The sequence below is a fragment of the Syzygium oleosum genome, unplaced genomic scaffold, assembly GCF_021117445.2.
Source record: "Syzygium oleosum isolate NSW1041296 unplaced genomic scaffold, Sole_v2.1 Sole_v2.09, whole genome shotgun sequence".
NCBI lineage: Eukaryota > Viridiplantae > Streptophyta > Magnoliopsida > Myrtales > Myrtaceae > Syzygium > Syzygium oleosum.
This window is the reverse complement of record NW_026607493.1, coordinates 992046-1007486: the sequence shown is the minus strand read 5'-3', so window position 1 is coordinate 1007486 and position 15441 is coordinate 992046. Positions and strand designations below refer to the sequence as shown.

The following is a 15441-nucleotide window of genomic DNA, read 5'->3' as shown; positions in this document are numbered from 1 at the left end:
GTCCCAAATGTCGGATGTAAGTTCCCGCTCTGCCTCCTTTGTTGTTGACATTTCGGCATGAAGACTTTCTTGTGTTGGGACGCGCTCCACATCGGGAAAAATGTTAATTTCATCATCTTGAAAATCTGCATAATCACAAGCATCAAAAGAATGTTCGGATTCCGTCATTCTATTTTTACCTTTGCCAGTTGCTGCTTGACTTCCACTTGCCATTTTTCGAGTGGATTGAGAGAATTGAGCAAATTTATTTAGGAGAATTAAGAGAGAATTGTGCGGATTGAAAAAATTGAGAAGATTCGAATTGAGAAAATTGAGAGAATTTGACAGAATTGAGACTATTGAGAGAATTTGAGAGAATTGAGAATTTGAGAGTATTGAGAAAATTTGAGAGAATTTATAAGAAAAAAATAAGAAGGAAATTTAGCCGTTGCCAAGGCCAAGTGGCCAACGGCCACCTGCCCTGGGCCTGCAGGCTGCAGCAGGGCCTGTAGACGTGCAGGCCCTACTACAGTTTTTTTTTTTTTTTTTGGAACCGGGCCCGGAACCGCCAATTCCGGGCCGATTCCAAAATTGTTGGAACCAGGCCCGTAGGCCACGGGCCGGTTCCGGTTCCGAACCGCGGGCCCGATCAACGGGCCGGTCCCGGGTTTGACCCGGGCCAGTTTCGGGCCGAAACCGGCCCGTGGCCATGTCTACGCTCCGTAACCGGTGCTAATCTCTCCTGTCATTAACCTTGAGGAGGGCTCCGCCACGACCGGTCCAAGGAAAAAAGAAGACTCGACATTAGTTTCCTTCGCTACAATTAGGATGCCGCGATTTGTTTTGTTGTGTTTTTTTTTTTTTCCCTTTCTTTTGCTAGTAGCGAAATTACAGGGAGTTGATTGCAGCAATTCTTAAAGTTACGGGGTCGATTGAGATACACCTCAAAAGTACAGGGAGCCAAATGCAAAAATTCGAAAAAAAAAACAGATCCGCGCACCGTGAAGTTACCATTCTCACCCCTCGCCTCCTCTCGAACTCCCCCACTCTCTCTCTCACTTCCAGAACACTCTTCCTCTTCTCTTCTCCTAGGGTTTCTCATCCCACCATTTCCCTCCCCCTCTCTCTTTCTCTCTCTAGACCGGCGATCTCTCACCTCCGACTTTCTCTCTCCACCGCAAATGGCGGCGCCTGCAGTCTCGCTTCCCTCGACGTCCTCGAAGACGGAGTCGTACGTCGACAACAAGCGCAAGGAGGACATCCGGCAGGCCAACATCGTGGCCGCCCGCGCCGTCGCCGACGCCGTCCGCACCAGCCTCGGCCCCAAGGGCATGGACAAGATGATCTCCACCGCCAGCGGCGAGGTCATCATCACCAACGACGGCGCCACCATCCTCAACAAGATGGAGGTCCTCCAGCCCGCCGCCAAGATGCTCGTCGAGCTCTCCAAGTCCCAGGACGCCGCGGCCGGCGACGGCACCACCACCGTCGTCGTCATCGCCGGCGCCCTCCTCAAGCAGTGCCTCATCCTCCTCTCCGCCGGCATCCACCCCACGGTAATCTCCGATTCCCTCCACAAGGCTGCTATCAAGGCCGTCGACGTCTTGACCGCGATGGCCGTCCCTGTCGAGTTGAGCGACCGCGAGTCGTTGGTTAAGTCCGCTAGCACTTCGCTTAATAGTAAGGTGGTTAGTCAGTATTCGACTCTCTTGGCGCCCCTCGCGGTTGATGCGGTTTTGTACGTTGTTGATCCGTTGAAACCTGAGGTAGTTGATCTGAGAGATATTAAGATTGTGAAGAAGTTGGGTGGGACTGTGGACGACACTGAGCTGGTTAAAGGTCTGGTTTTTGACAAGAAAGTGAGTCATGCTGCTGGCGGGCCTACTCGCATTGAAAATGCTAAGATTGCGGTGATTCAGTTCCAGATTTCGCCTCCGAAGACCGATATTGAGCAGAGCATCGTGGTCTCTGATTATACTCAGATGGATAGGATACTGAAAGAAGAGAGGAATTACATTTTGGGTATGATTAAGAAGATTAAGGCCACTGGATGCAACGTGTTGTTGATCCAGAAGAGTATTTTGAGAGATGCTGTGACAGATTTGTCGCTGCATTATCTGGCCAAAGCCAAGATTTTGGTGGTTAAGGATGTGGAGCGTGACGAAATTGAGTTCATTACAAAGACCTTGAATTGCTTGCCAATTGCCAACATTGAGCATTTCCGAGCAGAGAAGATGGGCTATGCTGATCTTGTTGAGGAGGTTTCTTTGGGTGATGGGAAGATTGTGAAGATCACGGGTATTAAGGATATGGGAAGGACGACGACTGTGCTTGTGCGTGGTTCCAACCAGCTGGTGATTGACGAGGCCGAGAGGAGCTTGCATGATGCTCTGTGTGTGGTCAGATGTTTGGTGAGCAAGAGGTTCTTGATTGCTGGAGGCGGTGCTCCGGAGATTGAGCTGTCAAGGCAGTTGGGAGCCTGGGCAAAGGTACTTCACGGTATGGAGGGGTATTGTGTAAAGGCGGTTGCTGAGGCACTCGAAGTGATTCCTTACACACTTGCTGAGAATGCGGGGTTGAATCCGATAGCAATTGTGACTGAGCTGAGGAATAGGCATGCCCAAGGAGAGATCAATGCCGGGATCAATGTCAGGAAGGGGCAGATAACTAATATCTTGGAGGAAAATGTGGTGCAGCCCCTGCTTGTTAGTACAAGTGCAATCACTCTTGCTACAGAGTGTGTTCGGATGATTTTGAAGATTGATGATATTGTTTCAGTGAGGTAGGCGTCACAGAACAAGAGAACGTTGCGGGAATATGTAGCCCGCAACATGTGGCCAATCTCATTGTCATCAATCTGTGCTTGTGTGTCCTTTGAACCGATATTTTTGTGATTTCGAGATGTTTTTAGGTATTTCTGAATGCAGTATGTCTACCTTCTAGCGTTTTTTATGTTAATTCTGGGTTATATTTCCTTTGAGTATCTATCAAATATTAAGATACAGTCTCTTAACACTAACATGGTTTTTTCTCTTCATATAATTTTAGACGAATTGACTATTAACCCAGCAGCGTAGCATTTCTTGCGTGTGCTTATATACTGAAGAAATCCTTTTGGATGATTTCGCTGCAAGATGAATGGTTATTCACCATTTCTAGCTATATTCACATGATTAATCATCCACCACGAGCTATTCACTTACAGAGTGCTTCTTAATGTTCTGGTCAATTGTTCTTTTTTAACTCCTCTCTCCCAGACCGGAACTTCCGAGTGTGACATCGTGAATGCTTGTATGCTTGTGGCCACCATGCGACATCTTTCTCTCATGATGCTTCCGTCCTGGTCATAAGTTGAGTAAAATTTCTGGGCCGAATTATAAACTATAAAGTGAATGAAGCATGGTGTGTCACTGCTTTGGGTAGTAATTAGTATATGCTGTATGAACACTTAATTCAGCTCGAATGTCACAGTTCGGCCATTGTGATTTCTTACTGATTTCTCTTCCTCCATTTCTATAGTTTGGTTTTAATCTGTTGGGAGGCCTTTTGAGTGTCCTTAAACTGAGAGGAAGGGGAGAGGGACGAGAGATGGGGTTGGAACAGAGGACATCTGGTTCATGTCCTACGTAAAATTGCACTTCAGCAAATGCATTAACATGACAACAGCTGATCGCGGCGGTCAATTTCAGATTCATTGAAAATGGATAGTCTTGTCAGATTTACAGTAAACTAGACGCTTCATTCTACTAGAGGGACTGAAATTCTCTCTTTGGAGAAGTTATCAATCGCCGACTTCAAGTCAGTTTACCAAATTTATTGATTGTGTATACGACTAGAAAGCAACTCCAGGTAGATCGGAGGCCACATGACTTCTTCCGTCCTCTGTAGCGGCAGAAGCTTCAAGGAGATGCTTTGTTAGCGTCTCTTCCTTTTGTTGGATTTCCATTCTTTTCTCCTCCGTTTTGCCCCATAAAACCGAGGAGAGTCCCACCATAATCAGAGCCGCTCCAAGAAGCCTGCAACATATAGACATTTCAGCTTCAATCTATTCATCTTAGGTCATGATTGTCAGATGCCGTGGAACGGAACGTTGTTAGGTTTTCATTTTTATCCTCGCACGAATGACTTGATTACCTTCCAGAGTAGAGTTGATCCCCGAAAAAGAAGGTCCCCGAAAAAGAAGATCGCCATAACAGCGACTAGAAGTGTCTGCACAGGCTGGAAAACGGCGACGGAGACGGGACCTCCTTTGTGGATGCACCAAGTCTGCAGAGAGAGGACCACTCCAGAAGCAACTATTCCCTATTGAGTATACATAAACAAACGCATAAAGCTCGTAATCTCCTTTCAGTTGCAGCAAAAGGGACAACACCAAATGCCCGAATACAAAGATCCTTGTGGAATACCGCGTAGAGAATCGTGAACAGCTCCTCTCCGGACTGGATTTTCCAACGCTCGGTGTCGGTTTCCACGAACACTGCTATGACCAAGAACTGGATCAACCCGAAAAAACAAGTGAACAATGTGAGAGTGAGCTTTGCTGGGTACTTCTTCAAGATCGGAGCCTGCAAAATATAGATACGAAGTTAGCTTAGCAAGGATTAGGAATGCTCTGCTTCCATCCTCCTAGGCCAGCCATCTTAAATTCGCTTCACAGATGCCCTATAATGTCAATGACTGGTCAGTGGTCATAACCTGAAGAACCATCCAACCAGCCCATGATAAGCAGTGTCCAAGCAAATATATACAACCCCATGTCCAATTCTGCATTTGCCTCACAGTCACGTCTTCTTCGGCTATGTTGCCTTGTGTCAGCTTCTGGTGCAAAAGAGGAAGGCCTTCAAAGAGAGTGATGGTTGTGGCACCCCCAACACTAGCAATTGTTCCTACAATTTTCGTCAAGCCATCCCTTCTAGCGATATGAACTCGTTCAAGTCTGAAAAAACACATAAAGACAGGTTACACTGCAATCCTTCCTTAAAAAAATTTACAGGATTTGGCTTTAGGATGACAAAGATCCGAGGAACCTTAGAGCAGAAGCCATGACAAATGTGATAGCAGGAACAGAATTTTGCATTGCTGAGGCAAAGGTTGGTGATGCATAATACAGTCCCAACAGATAAAATCCTTGGTTTGCAGTTATCCTGAAGTAGAAAAAGAATGGATCCATAATTTAGCTGAAGGATAAGTCTTTTCAATGTTACGTGTTAGATATGCTTTCAGAAAGGTCTGTCCTGATTATGGCTTACCCTAGCAGCGCAAGAAGAAAGAACTAAACCAGCAAAGAGAAAGTAAGAGGTGGTCTATCCTTCCTGAGTGGCCAAAAAACAGGGAAAAAAATCGTGTTATCATCGCAACTATGTTGAAAGAAATTTGGGCGGTCATCAGACAATGCTCACTTTTCCAAGAAATAAGCGAAAGGGCCCAACAAAATCAAGACGATGATGTTCCTGTCAACAGGATAAACGACTTTGCTGATGCCAATGTTGAGTGCAACCCTAGACACAATGCGAAATCCTGCAAAGCAGAACTGAAGAGCGAGCAATGCTAGAAGAAGCTTCATGTTCTCCGATACGACATTCTCTTTCCCCATTTCCTTTTACTTCTTTGGCTTTTCAATGGAGTAGCAGTGTAGTGGAGAGGGAATAGAGACCACATGGGTATATAAATGTGCGCGGTGAAGCATCAGGTCAAAGGTGTATTATTTGGTGGTTAACCACTTCCTGCATATTTTGCAGCGGGAATCGTGTACGGTAGTCGAGGATGGGCTCGGCTGGATTTCGCACGTTAACTGTCTTCTGTGCAATGACGGCTTATAGATCAGGACAATCTCATTATCTTACTGATTATTTGATTGAATCCTGTTGGGGGGGCCACTGCTCGGATAAAACATGTTAGCCAGATTGCTCAGTTTGCTCAAGAGTCCTTAGTTAAGCTTATCTGACCCCACACTTTCTTCTTCTCTTGATAATTGTGGCAAGATCAACTGTTTCGACTTCCAAGAGAGGCATGTGTTAAAGGGTTTTGGAGGTAATAAAAAATGGACTCATTGCATTTATGAAGAGTTATGTACTAAATGTTAGACCAAGATAAACCCCCTTACATCTTCACCAGAGCCCTTCAGGAATTGCTTAATTTTCATTTTGCATCTAAATCTTTTTAATTTTAATTGAGAGGACACATCCTCTGGTGAGGAAATAAAGTTTTATCCACTGTCAATTCTCTGATATCAAGCTTTAATTGGGTCCAACTTCCAGCTAGAAACTTCATTTCCTTCCCCAAAGGGCATCAAAAGGCTTTAGCAGCATCAGTTTCGAAGATTACTCGTTAAAAGACCTTTCCTTAAAGCTAATGCCTTTGACACTTTCGGGCTCATCGAAGCTTGAAATGTATGAGAGAACCAGAGTTATTTGTAGTTACCACCCGATTTACAACAACTTTTGTTTGGTCATCAGGAACCCCATCACAGTTTTATCTTAAATGCCCATCGGTTTGGTTCAAAGCTCTTTGTTTGGTCATCAAAAGCTCCATCTCTACATTGTCTCGCGATTAGATGAATAGCACGCCATTACCAAACAAGAGAAGATACGCAAAAAAATCATAGATGTTGTCATATTCCATTGTGTCATATATTTAATTAGTCGAACATTAGGAATATTGTGTACATAAAAACTCACAGTACAAGCTTTTTTTTTTTTCTGTACATATTAGAATATTTGGACATTTTTCAAGCACATTAATTTGGATTGAAATTGGACACAGAAAAAAAAAAAAAAAAAAAATTTTTTTTTCTTTCTTCATTTTCGCTTTCTTTTTGCTTTGGTTTTTTTTCTTCATCTTCCTCACGTCTCCGTCTTCGCTCGACATCACCTCCGTCTTCGACACCATCATCAGGCTCCCCCACCAGCGAGCTCGTGAGCTTCACATCGCCACGCAGGCTATGAGCAATCTCGGTGACGAGAAGTCGGACTGGAGTTATTTGTTGCCGGCCGCCTTCTCCGACTCGTCAATTCCTCAAGATGCATCAGATCTCGACTCATTCATGCTCAATCTAAGGCTCGGATCGACCTCCGTCTGACAACGAAGATGCTGGAATTTCTATCGAGGGCGATGGCCGACGAGGTCGAGGGCTCGAATAGGACTTGTCAATGGCCAATGTGGCAACTGAACACAGCAGTTTCTGCGGTTAATGATGTGAGATTGATTGATGGTCAATCTGAGGATGGGGAATCGATTGAGGAGAAGAGCTGTCTCGATGAGAATGGCAAAAGTGTGAGTGGGTGTCTCCAGACTAGGGATTACCGAAAGGGGCCATTGTCATTGCAAAGGCGAAGGAGGATCTTTGAAATTGATGGGGGCAAAATTGTTGCCGAGGTTGAAATAGTCGCCTGCTGCAACGGAATTGTTCTTTGGCGTGGAACTGTTGATCACCAAGCAAGAGTCAGTTGATTGGAGGCATAAGTTAGTTAAACAAGATGATCTGGCGTTGCTTGGATATTGCTGCTTCTGTTGTTGGCAAGAAGGACTGAAAAGAGCACAAAAAATTGCAGTTGCTGGGTTGACGGAAGGAAGAAGTTGAAATCTAGGAAAAAGCAGAAAACATGTTATGGCTTTGAGATCGGAACGATGAATGTCGGGATAAAGATAACCTATTTTTGTAAGCTCGTTTCGGCTTCACGGAATTGTCTACAAACCATTTCGATGAGCGAAATTTAAAAATCTTCAACGAGTTGGGCTTGTGTTGTAATGGCTTGCGCTGAAATAAAACCCGATCCTGGTCATAAAACGAGATGACACAGAGAGATAGAGGGGCTGATGATGGCGCTGAAAATGGAGGTGATGTAGAGCGAGGAGGCGTAAGGAAGATGAAAAAAGAAGAAACAGAGAAAAGATGACCCAAAAAAAAAAAAAAGAGAGAAAGAAGAAAAAAAAGGAAAAAAATAAAGAAAAAAATGCTTTTGACAAAAATGCCCCTGGCTGTGAATAAGATTGGAAGTTCGAGTCCTTATTTGAGACTAAGTTAAGTACTTCGGTCCTTATTTGGACATGTCCACTTTGGATCTTTTTTTGAGAAAATGGCTCACTTTGGGTCCTTTTTGAAATTTTCCTTATTTTCTATGTCAGCATCCAATGTACATATGGCGCGATATCAGTCAGTGATACCAAGTCATGAAGCTTCCGCAGGCGTTTCATGCCACATGGCGCAACAGGAAGAAATCACACCCAACTTTACAATAATATATCACATTGTAAGTGAGGGCAGAGACATGCACATGACAATACAAGTGAGCGAATCTGTGTCTCTGACCTCATTAACCATCTCCAATCAACTTCGTTCTTTCTAGTTTTTAAAAAGCCCCAATTTGGAGGAACAGTCAGAATATTCCCTCTCATGCCTCTGATTGGGGACAAACCGTCTGCCAATTTGCCATGCCTTTGAAATGAGGAAGATTGGCAGATTTTTTTAATTTCATAGACATGATAGCCTTGTCCTAATCTAATCATATTCTATGGCCTACCAAACTATCAGGTCAGTAGCAACTGTTCATTCCACACAAATTCAAAGAACAGCAATTAACTACTGACAGGATCTGGGTCGAACAATCTTCCCCTCCTCTCCATTCTATAGGTTCTGCGCATTAAAGTGTCAACGCTACTGCTTTGCCGCATCAACAAATTCATGAGATCACTTACTCTAGAAACAAGCTACTAGTCAGATGCATGAAACAAGTGGCCTAAGACTGAATTTCCAATGATTCTCAAATGATTTTTTACTTCGATCGATCCAGGAGACCCCTTACCATTCAAAACACAAGCACACATAGTGTGACCGGGGATGCCCTCTCCTTGACACACCCTCCCATTCAACAAAGAGGGTATAAGTTTCACAAACCAAACAACACTAAAACCTAGGGCTTCAGTTTGTAACGGGCATTAGACATTGGATACAATTGCAAAGATGTTTGACAAATGACAACCATAATAAACGAATTGACTCACTTAAACCATTCCACATTTTGACAGAAAATTCAGTTACTTGGGCCTGAAGACTATAATAAGAGCAGTGCAATTGTCTTTGCAACGCCTCTCACGAACAGCTTCCCTTACCAGACGACGGGCAACCGCCGTGACTGTTAATCCCTCCTGCCATGTACCATAACAAATAATTAGCAAGTATACCGGCCGTTTTCAGTACAATCATATGTAAATAATGTAAGGCAAAATGTTGAAACTAATGGTGCAACTAATGAAGGCCTTTTATTTCCCCTTTCAGATTACTAATTTTCTCCGTAGTCAGACATAGAAGAGACTAGAACAACTGCGACAGGAAAAAATCGAAGATCTCTTCGAAGGCAGAAAAGGATGTGTTCTTGCACTTATTTTTCCACTACGGATAGATTGTGCTTCTATTTTTGCACGTTTGAAGTAAAAGATGTCATTCTTTGACCCAAAAAAAGTAAAAGATGTCATTCATTAAGAAACAAACAATATTGTTTGGTTTGTCTCACAAACAAACAAAAGTACCAGAAAACAAGGCAAAAAGTTCACAGAAGAGAATGTGCCATTATAGAAATAAAAACCTAGACACTGCCCAATCAATCAATATGTGAGTTTCACAATCAAAAAAGGGGCTATCACTTCCACATACATGAAGATGATGATGCTAGAGAAATGATATAAAAGTCAAAAGAGCAAATAATAGAGGTAAACTTTCTCAAATCACCATTTATGTGTCGACACATAATATCAGCTACTTAGAACTGAGCACCCCCAATTTCAAGTTTTGGGGGAGGTAAAGATCAAGATCTTGTTTAACTGGAATAAGCAAAAGATAAAATGAGATGCTGCACCAACCTTCAATAATGTGCGAACGAATTCAACTGCATCACTTGTTCCAAATACCTGAAATAATTTTTCCCTCACAATCAACAAGTCCTAAAAGTTTTTCTCAGACCAGGAGATTGGTCATATTGAAAGTGGAAGCATACCCCCCATAAGCCATCACAACCAAGAATGATGAACTGCTCTCTCCCTGTTAGGTCAAAAGAATGAATATCTGGAGTTGCAACGACACCAACCTGCAAAGTCGAAAAACTCTCTGAATAGACAATAAAATCATTGTACAAGGATTATCTTTCTGTTATGATTTTCTTTTACAGAAGGCGAAGACCCATCTATTATCTTCCTACTCCTACTCCTCCTCTTCTGCTTTGTCTTAGTGAAGAATCTATTATCCGCTTTTAGGACAGGTCATACCAAGTATCCAACAATAGCTATTGTTAATTGCAGCAGTGAGCGGCTATCTTTTAGTGGCGTTGAATGCTAACTCATAGTAGCAAAGTAGACATACCTCTTTTCCCAATCTAAACTATAATTCAAAAAGAATTCTACACTGCACAAAGAAAATAAAACTTCTTGTACTCCATGGCCACTGTTATGCCACATTATTATTTCATCCAAGATAGTCAAAGTTTTTTCCATTATAGTGGCAGAAATTATTTTCCCCAAGAGACTAATATAGAAAGACTTCCACACAGAGAGCAAAACGCCATGAATTCCCTTGCAGACATGACAGGTCATTCAGTCATCATGACTATGTCATTCTTTTATAGTCGCAATAGGTGTCACGGTTGTTACCATATATATCAGAACGAACAAACTTAATTTAAGTAAACTGGCTCTTTCGTTCCTCAATTTCACTTAGGGCATATCTCTTTATGCTTCAACAAAAGCAAATATTGCTTTCCCGCCAAAATTTAAAACATTATCCAAATTTTAAAAAAAAAATGAAAAATTTATGTATAAATCTACGCGTCAGGATTTCTATGTTGTGAAAGTTTTAGGTGTTATGGCTAAGAAAAAGTCAAAGTGCGTCCCTCGCAAGTTTTGGATTAAACAAAAAGCAAAAAGTAAAAGCTTATCCAGACACGCCCCAAGTTTCATGAGCTATACGCTTGAAGCTCTTCTAGAAAAGCAACTATGCACATTAAATCGAATATGGAGCTGGAGTACAGTTAATGCATTTGAAGAAGCAGATGCATATATAAAGCACCAAAATGCATGTCCACTAGTAACCACATAGCCTAGATATTGTACTGGTTGATCCTGCGGTGCAATATGCAATGTCTAGACTATTATATTAGGAGCAAAAGGTATGCACAAGTACTCTCATTTTAGATGCAACGAAACTAAAATGGAAAACAGGACCAATGTTCAAATAAAAGCCAAACCTTTTTGAACTGGCGATCTCCAAAGGCCCTAGAAACTTCAAGGCGACCCTGTAATCGGCCATTGGAACTCACAACCCCCCCAGCCTGAAATAACAACAGATGCAATAATGGCACGAAAACCCTGATCATGTGTAAAGACAGCTAGAAAGACTATAGTGCACCGTACACTAATCTACTCAAGGAACTTAGACATATATTCAGGACCTTAATATAGCAATCCTCTCTTACTTTCTGATACTTACATTCTGATGTGAAAGAACCATCAATTTTCAAACCATAAGAAGGAGAAGTAGGAGGAGGAAGGAAGGAATTAGGGAATAAGTTTTTATAGACGTTCATATGGCATGTAAATATCAATTTCTTGGCACTAACTAATAAAGAAGGCCGCTCTCCAACAAACAAAAGCAGCATCTAAGAATTTGCGTTATTCCCAAATAACAACATGTAGCTGCATGACCAAATATTATCTCATCAGGGAAAAGAAGTTCATTAAAATGGCACAGAACACTTGTGCCGATCACCAATATATCACAACACAAAGCATATGCGTTATTTCAGATCTCATATAAAAAAAAAGCTACCCCCATTTCGTAAATTGGAAGTCCACGGAAAACGGTGCAGGAAACTGCTGACCCAAAAAGAAAGTTGCACATACATCCTTACCTTTTGGATGCGGGTACGCTCTAGAGGGTAAATGGCTTTGTGTTCCCTAGTGAGAACAATGGCCTTTACAGAACTATCACCATCTTCAGTTGAGGAGCGGGCTAATACTGCTTTTGCATCCCCAATGTTAGCAATGAAAACCTATAAGATGAACTGAGACTTAGTCCACAAGCCAACATTGCTCTGACACAATTAAAGCATAACAAAATAAGAAGTAGCACAACCGAATTTGATCAAAGACATGTCATCTTAGTCAGCAAACGTTAAAAATCTTAAATGACTAAATTATCCATTATATTTCTTACTCTGGACACCTACATCCACATAGTTTTCAGCTTCCAAGGCTTTAATGATCTTAAAAAATTACTGACGGGAAACAATATCAGACTATTATAAGCTTATCCAAAAAAAAAGAAAAACTATTATATGACTAGACCGACGAATTTGATCATATATCATCTGTAATTTTGATGTCGAGTATAGAATATCTCCACACTACTGATTCGTCCGGTTACTTCTGCCTAAACATTACTTTTACCCAAACGAATGGGATGAAGGGACCAGGAAAGAAACTCACTCTTTGTCCTAGTACCCAAACACATACAGCTGTTGCACCGTCCTGCCATCCCCCTGAAAAAGGATACACACAGATAGCATCGTAGGTAAATCCTTGTGGAAAATAAAAGTCCTTCATAAACTTCTCTAAACCAACGAAGCAAACGAAGTACAGGAACCTGATATTTTCTATATGATAGAAGAAAATTCTTAACAGAACTCTAAAACAAATCTTTCTTAATATCTCTACTATCCAAAAAAAATTTCATACTATGTTAGTAAAAATAGCTCCAAAATACATTAGTTAACAATGGGAGTGAAAATGACTAGGTGCTTCGAGTACAAGATAAATAACGATCCCAAAGCGGAAACAGGTGGATCCAAATTAATGTGGTATTAGTACCCCATGTTCCCTTGTAGTGTTTAAATCACTGCAGTCACCATTTAAGCCATCAATAGGCTATCCAAGCACATTGAAAATTCAACTTGAGTCTCTCCACTGATTCAACAGTTAGAGGAGCTCCCGTTTGATATCATGCATCACAAATTGAAGGACAAATAATTAAGTGGACTCTAAAAAAATTAAATGTTCAATTGATACCTGTAGCACTCTCCTCGAGAAGAGATTCATCGGTCTTTCGGAAACCTAGATAGCAAAAAAAAAAGCGTGAAGATGGAAAATAAAAGTCGCAGTGTTGGTGTCTCAATTAAGCATGCACAGCGAGAATTCCTACCATCAAGAATGGCCTTTTTGGCTGCTTTAACATCCATCTGCACCATCATGATAAATCATTGGAGTCAGCCAAAGCAGAACAGAAAGAATCTTCCCCATTGGGCCACATGATGCCAATAGTATTGAAACTTGACAAAGCAAGAAATAACAGAAACAATAGGCAGTATTGGAGATAGATGTAAAAGCAGTTCAACCAGGAAAATCCATAGCGCTAGTCTTCCCTCATAAAATGATTCAGATGAAAAGGAGTCTCTATAGTAGAACATGGACATCAACCAAACAGAAAAGAACTACTCTAGGACTTACACAGTGATCAACACAGAGAATTGCTCACGCATGTTAACCGTGATTGAGGTGAATCAAAGATCTCTTATTAAACCAAAGATGCATCGGCATGGAATCTTTCAACCCATAATCATCTCTTAAACTACAATAATAATATAAAGGTAATCATGCGGTGATGAAAAAAATATTCACAATCACAAACCAAACTGCTTGTCAACATCAAGTCCCGAACCCTAAACCCTAAACAATGGTAAACATAGATATGCTAAACAAACTCCTATTAAAGGCTAAACTTCACGGCTTTATTGTGCCAAGTGAACTTGGATAAGCAAATCAAGAAAACCCAGAGAAGGCTCATAAAGAATGTATTCATAAATTTAGACCAAGCAAACACACCAACTCACGTGGTAAGCCTGCAGAAAGAACATTTGCATGTAAATTCTTCTGAGCGTATTCTGCTGCAAGCCGACCTCCGTGTCCATCATATATCGCAAAATGTGCACATCTGTCCAGAGAAGGCAATATATTATCTTCCCGAAAGTTCCTTCTCGTCGCAAAGAATTTAAATGCACTGGAGAATGAGCTCTTCTATTGCTTTCCAATGTAGACTTGTTTTTTGTTCGTGTGGATTTATAAAAACCAGTTTCGATGTGAATCGCAAGGAAAATGAAATCTCGTGAGACAGGAGGAATACGTATCACCCGTGCAAAACTTGACGAAACTAATCATAAAATAAGTAATACCACGTAACCGTTCTATCATAACAAGTATGGAGTAATTAAATCAGTGCATATAACTTGATAATTTTGATGAGCATTGCCCTACTCGTGACTGAAAAATGCTGATAACAAGCACCGAGCCGTGGACTCATCGATAAGCGTGATACTTGGAGACGCGTTCTATTTCCCAGATAAAAAAGAGCTGCTCAAATTGAAGTAATACCTATAAAGTCTTGGATTTTACCATCACCACAACATCGATAAGCATAACTCTAGAGAATATGAGTACTTATCAATCTTTGTGGCAGATCCCACGAGCCATTCTCTCAAAACAACAAAGGGAACGAGAAAACGAACGGAACTGCGGAAGAGAAAGCCACGAAACCTCAGTTTCCCGGGGGAGCCCAAGCTGGCGTCCTTGAGCAGGACCCACGCGTCCTCCATGGCGTGCCTCGACCCCTTGTCCTCGGCCGCGTCCGCTTCGACCTCGAAAACCCTGGCCTCCCCTCCTCCCTCCGCCGCGCCCTCGGCGGTCCTCGGCCTCTTCGCCGCCGGCTCGGCGTCCCCGGCATCCTCGCCGCGCTTGGGGTTCCCGGCGGCCTCGGAGACTCCATTTCCGTCCCCGGATTGCGCGACCTCGCTCATTCTCTCCCTTCGCTCGCGCTTGTCGATGGAGAGAGTTTTGCAGGGGGGGAGCGAATCGACGAGCCCATCGCGATTTTGCTAAACCCTAGAAACTTGCGGTGGTTTGGCCGTTACTTAACGGCGGCAAGCAACCGTCCAAAAACGGAGAGCGCGAGGCGGCTAACGGCGACGAACCGGTCTCTTCTGTTCGCGCGCTATTTCCAACGGCTCGTTTCTCCCTCTCCTTTCGTTTTCTTTCTTCTCGTCGAAACACTGGTTGATTTAAATTTTTACCAGAGTGAATAAAAAATGATATCGTCCGTAGGATATAATTATATTCGATTTCTCTTTTTGGCTTCTTTATGTATTTCTTTCCTCTTTCTTTTTACCCTTTTTTTTTCTAATATACGGTGCAAATTTAGCGCCGCATCGCCTCCCTAAAAAAATGTTTACAAACGGCACGTCGGCATTTTTCAACGTTCGAATTGGACCATGCTGGGAAAAGCCCTTTGATTGAACTAATTCATGGTTTGAATGAGGTGAAAAAAAAAATACATGATATCATTTTGAATGAGGGAAATGAGGAGGAAAAAGGATTCCGAGTGATTGCGAGAGATGGGTAAAGTCATTTTTTTGTGCATTCTAAATTTCT

The 15441-nt window shown here is 42.2% G+C and overlaps 3 protein-coding genes across 5 annotated transcripts; 1 reads left to right on the top strand and 2 right to left on the bottom strand.

The window, feature by feature from the left end:
* The first annotated feature begins 1051 nt into the window (after positions 1–1051).
* LOC115680362 (T-complex protein 1 subunit delta) lies at positions 1052–2998 on the top strand. The gene has a single exon (XM_030604161.2). It carries the CDS (start codon positions 1161–1163, stop codon positions 2763–2765), a length of 1605 nt encoding a protein of 534 aa, XP_030460021.2. The 5' UTR covers positions 1052–1160; the 3' UTR covers positions 2766–2998.
* A 632-nt stretch (positions 2999–3630) lies between these two features.
* Positions 3631–5990, bottom strand: LOC115680363 (WAT1-related protein At3g18200). The gene is given in 7 exon segments (XM_056314443.1): positions 3631–3999; positions 4134–4281; positions 4386–4544; positions 4675–4915; positions 5007–5123; positions 5229–5291; positions 5379–5990. Coding segments are annotated over 7 exon segments (1110 nt in total). The 5' UTR covers positions 5573–5990; the 3' UTR covers positions 3631–3811.
* A 2742-nt stretch (positions 5991–8732) lies between these two features.
* Positions 8733–14870, bottom strand: LOC115680364 (probable protein phosphatase 2C 8). 3 transcript variants are annotated; one of them, XM_030604164.2, is made up of 10 exons: positions 14551–14870; positions 13843–13951; positions 13163–13199; positions 13030–13074; positions 12451–12503; positions 11874–12014; positions 11211–11294; positions 9969–10058; positions 9835–9882; positions 8733–9123 (listed from the first exon to the last, which is right to left on the bottom strand). In XM_030604164.2, exons 1-10 carry the CDS (start codon positions 14808–14810, stop codon positions 9013–9015), a joined length of 978 nt encoding a protein of 325 aa, XP_030460024.2. In that variant the 5' UTR covers positions 14811–14870; the 3' UTR covers positions 8733–9012. The 3 variants fall into 3 exon arrangements, with proteins under 3 accessions (XP_030460024.2, XP_056170416.1, XP_056170417.1); XM_056314441.1 differs by having other exon boundaries at positions 13851–13951; positions 14551–14693; XM_056314442.1 differs by lacking the exon at positions 14551–14870 and adding an exon at positions 14389–14531 and having other exon boundaries at positions 13851–13951.
* Between the last annotated feature and the right edge of the window lie 571 nt (positions 14871–15441).

Excerpts from the sequence above, each read along its gene's own strand:
- LOC115680362 (XM_030604161.2), top strand. The coding sequence starts at position 1,161 with ATGGCGGCGCCTGCAGTCTCGCTTCCCTCGACGTCCTCGAAGACGGAG.
- LOC115680364 (XM_030604164.2), bottom strand. The coding sequence starts at position 14,810 with ATGAGCGAGGTCGCGCAATCCGGGGACGGAAATGGAGTCTCCGAGGCC. Across the intron at positions 12,504-13,029 it reads TCTCGAGGAGAGTGCTACAG|GGGGATGGCAGGACGGTGCA; the intron begins GTATCAATTGAA and ends ATCCTTTTTCAG. Across the intron at positions 12,015-12,450 it reads TTTGGGTACTAGGACAAAGA|GTTTTCATTGCTAACATTGG; the intron begins GTGAGTTTCTTT and ends TTCATCTTATAG.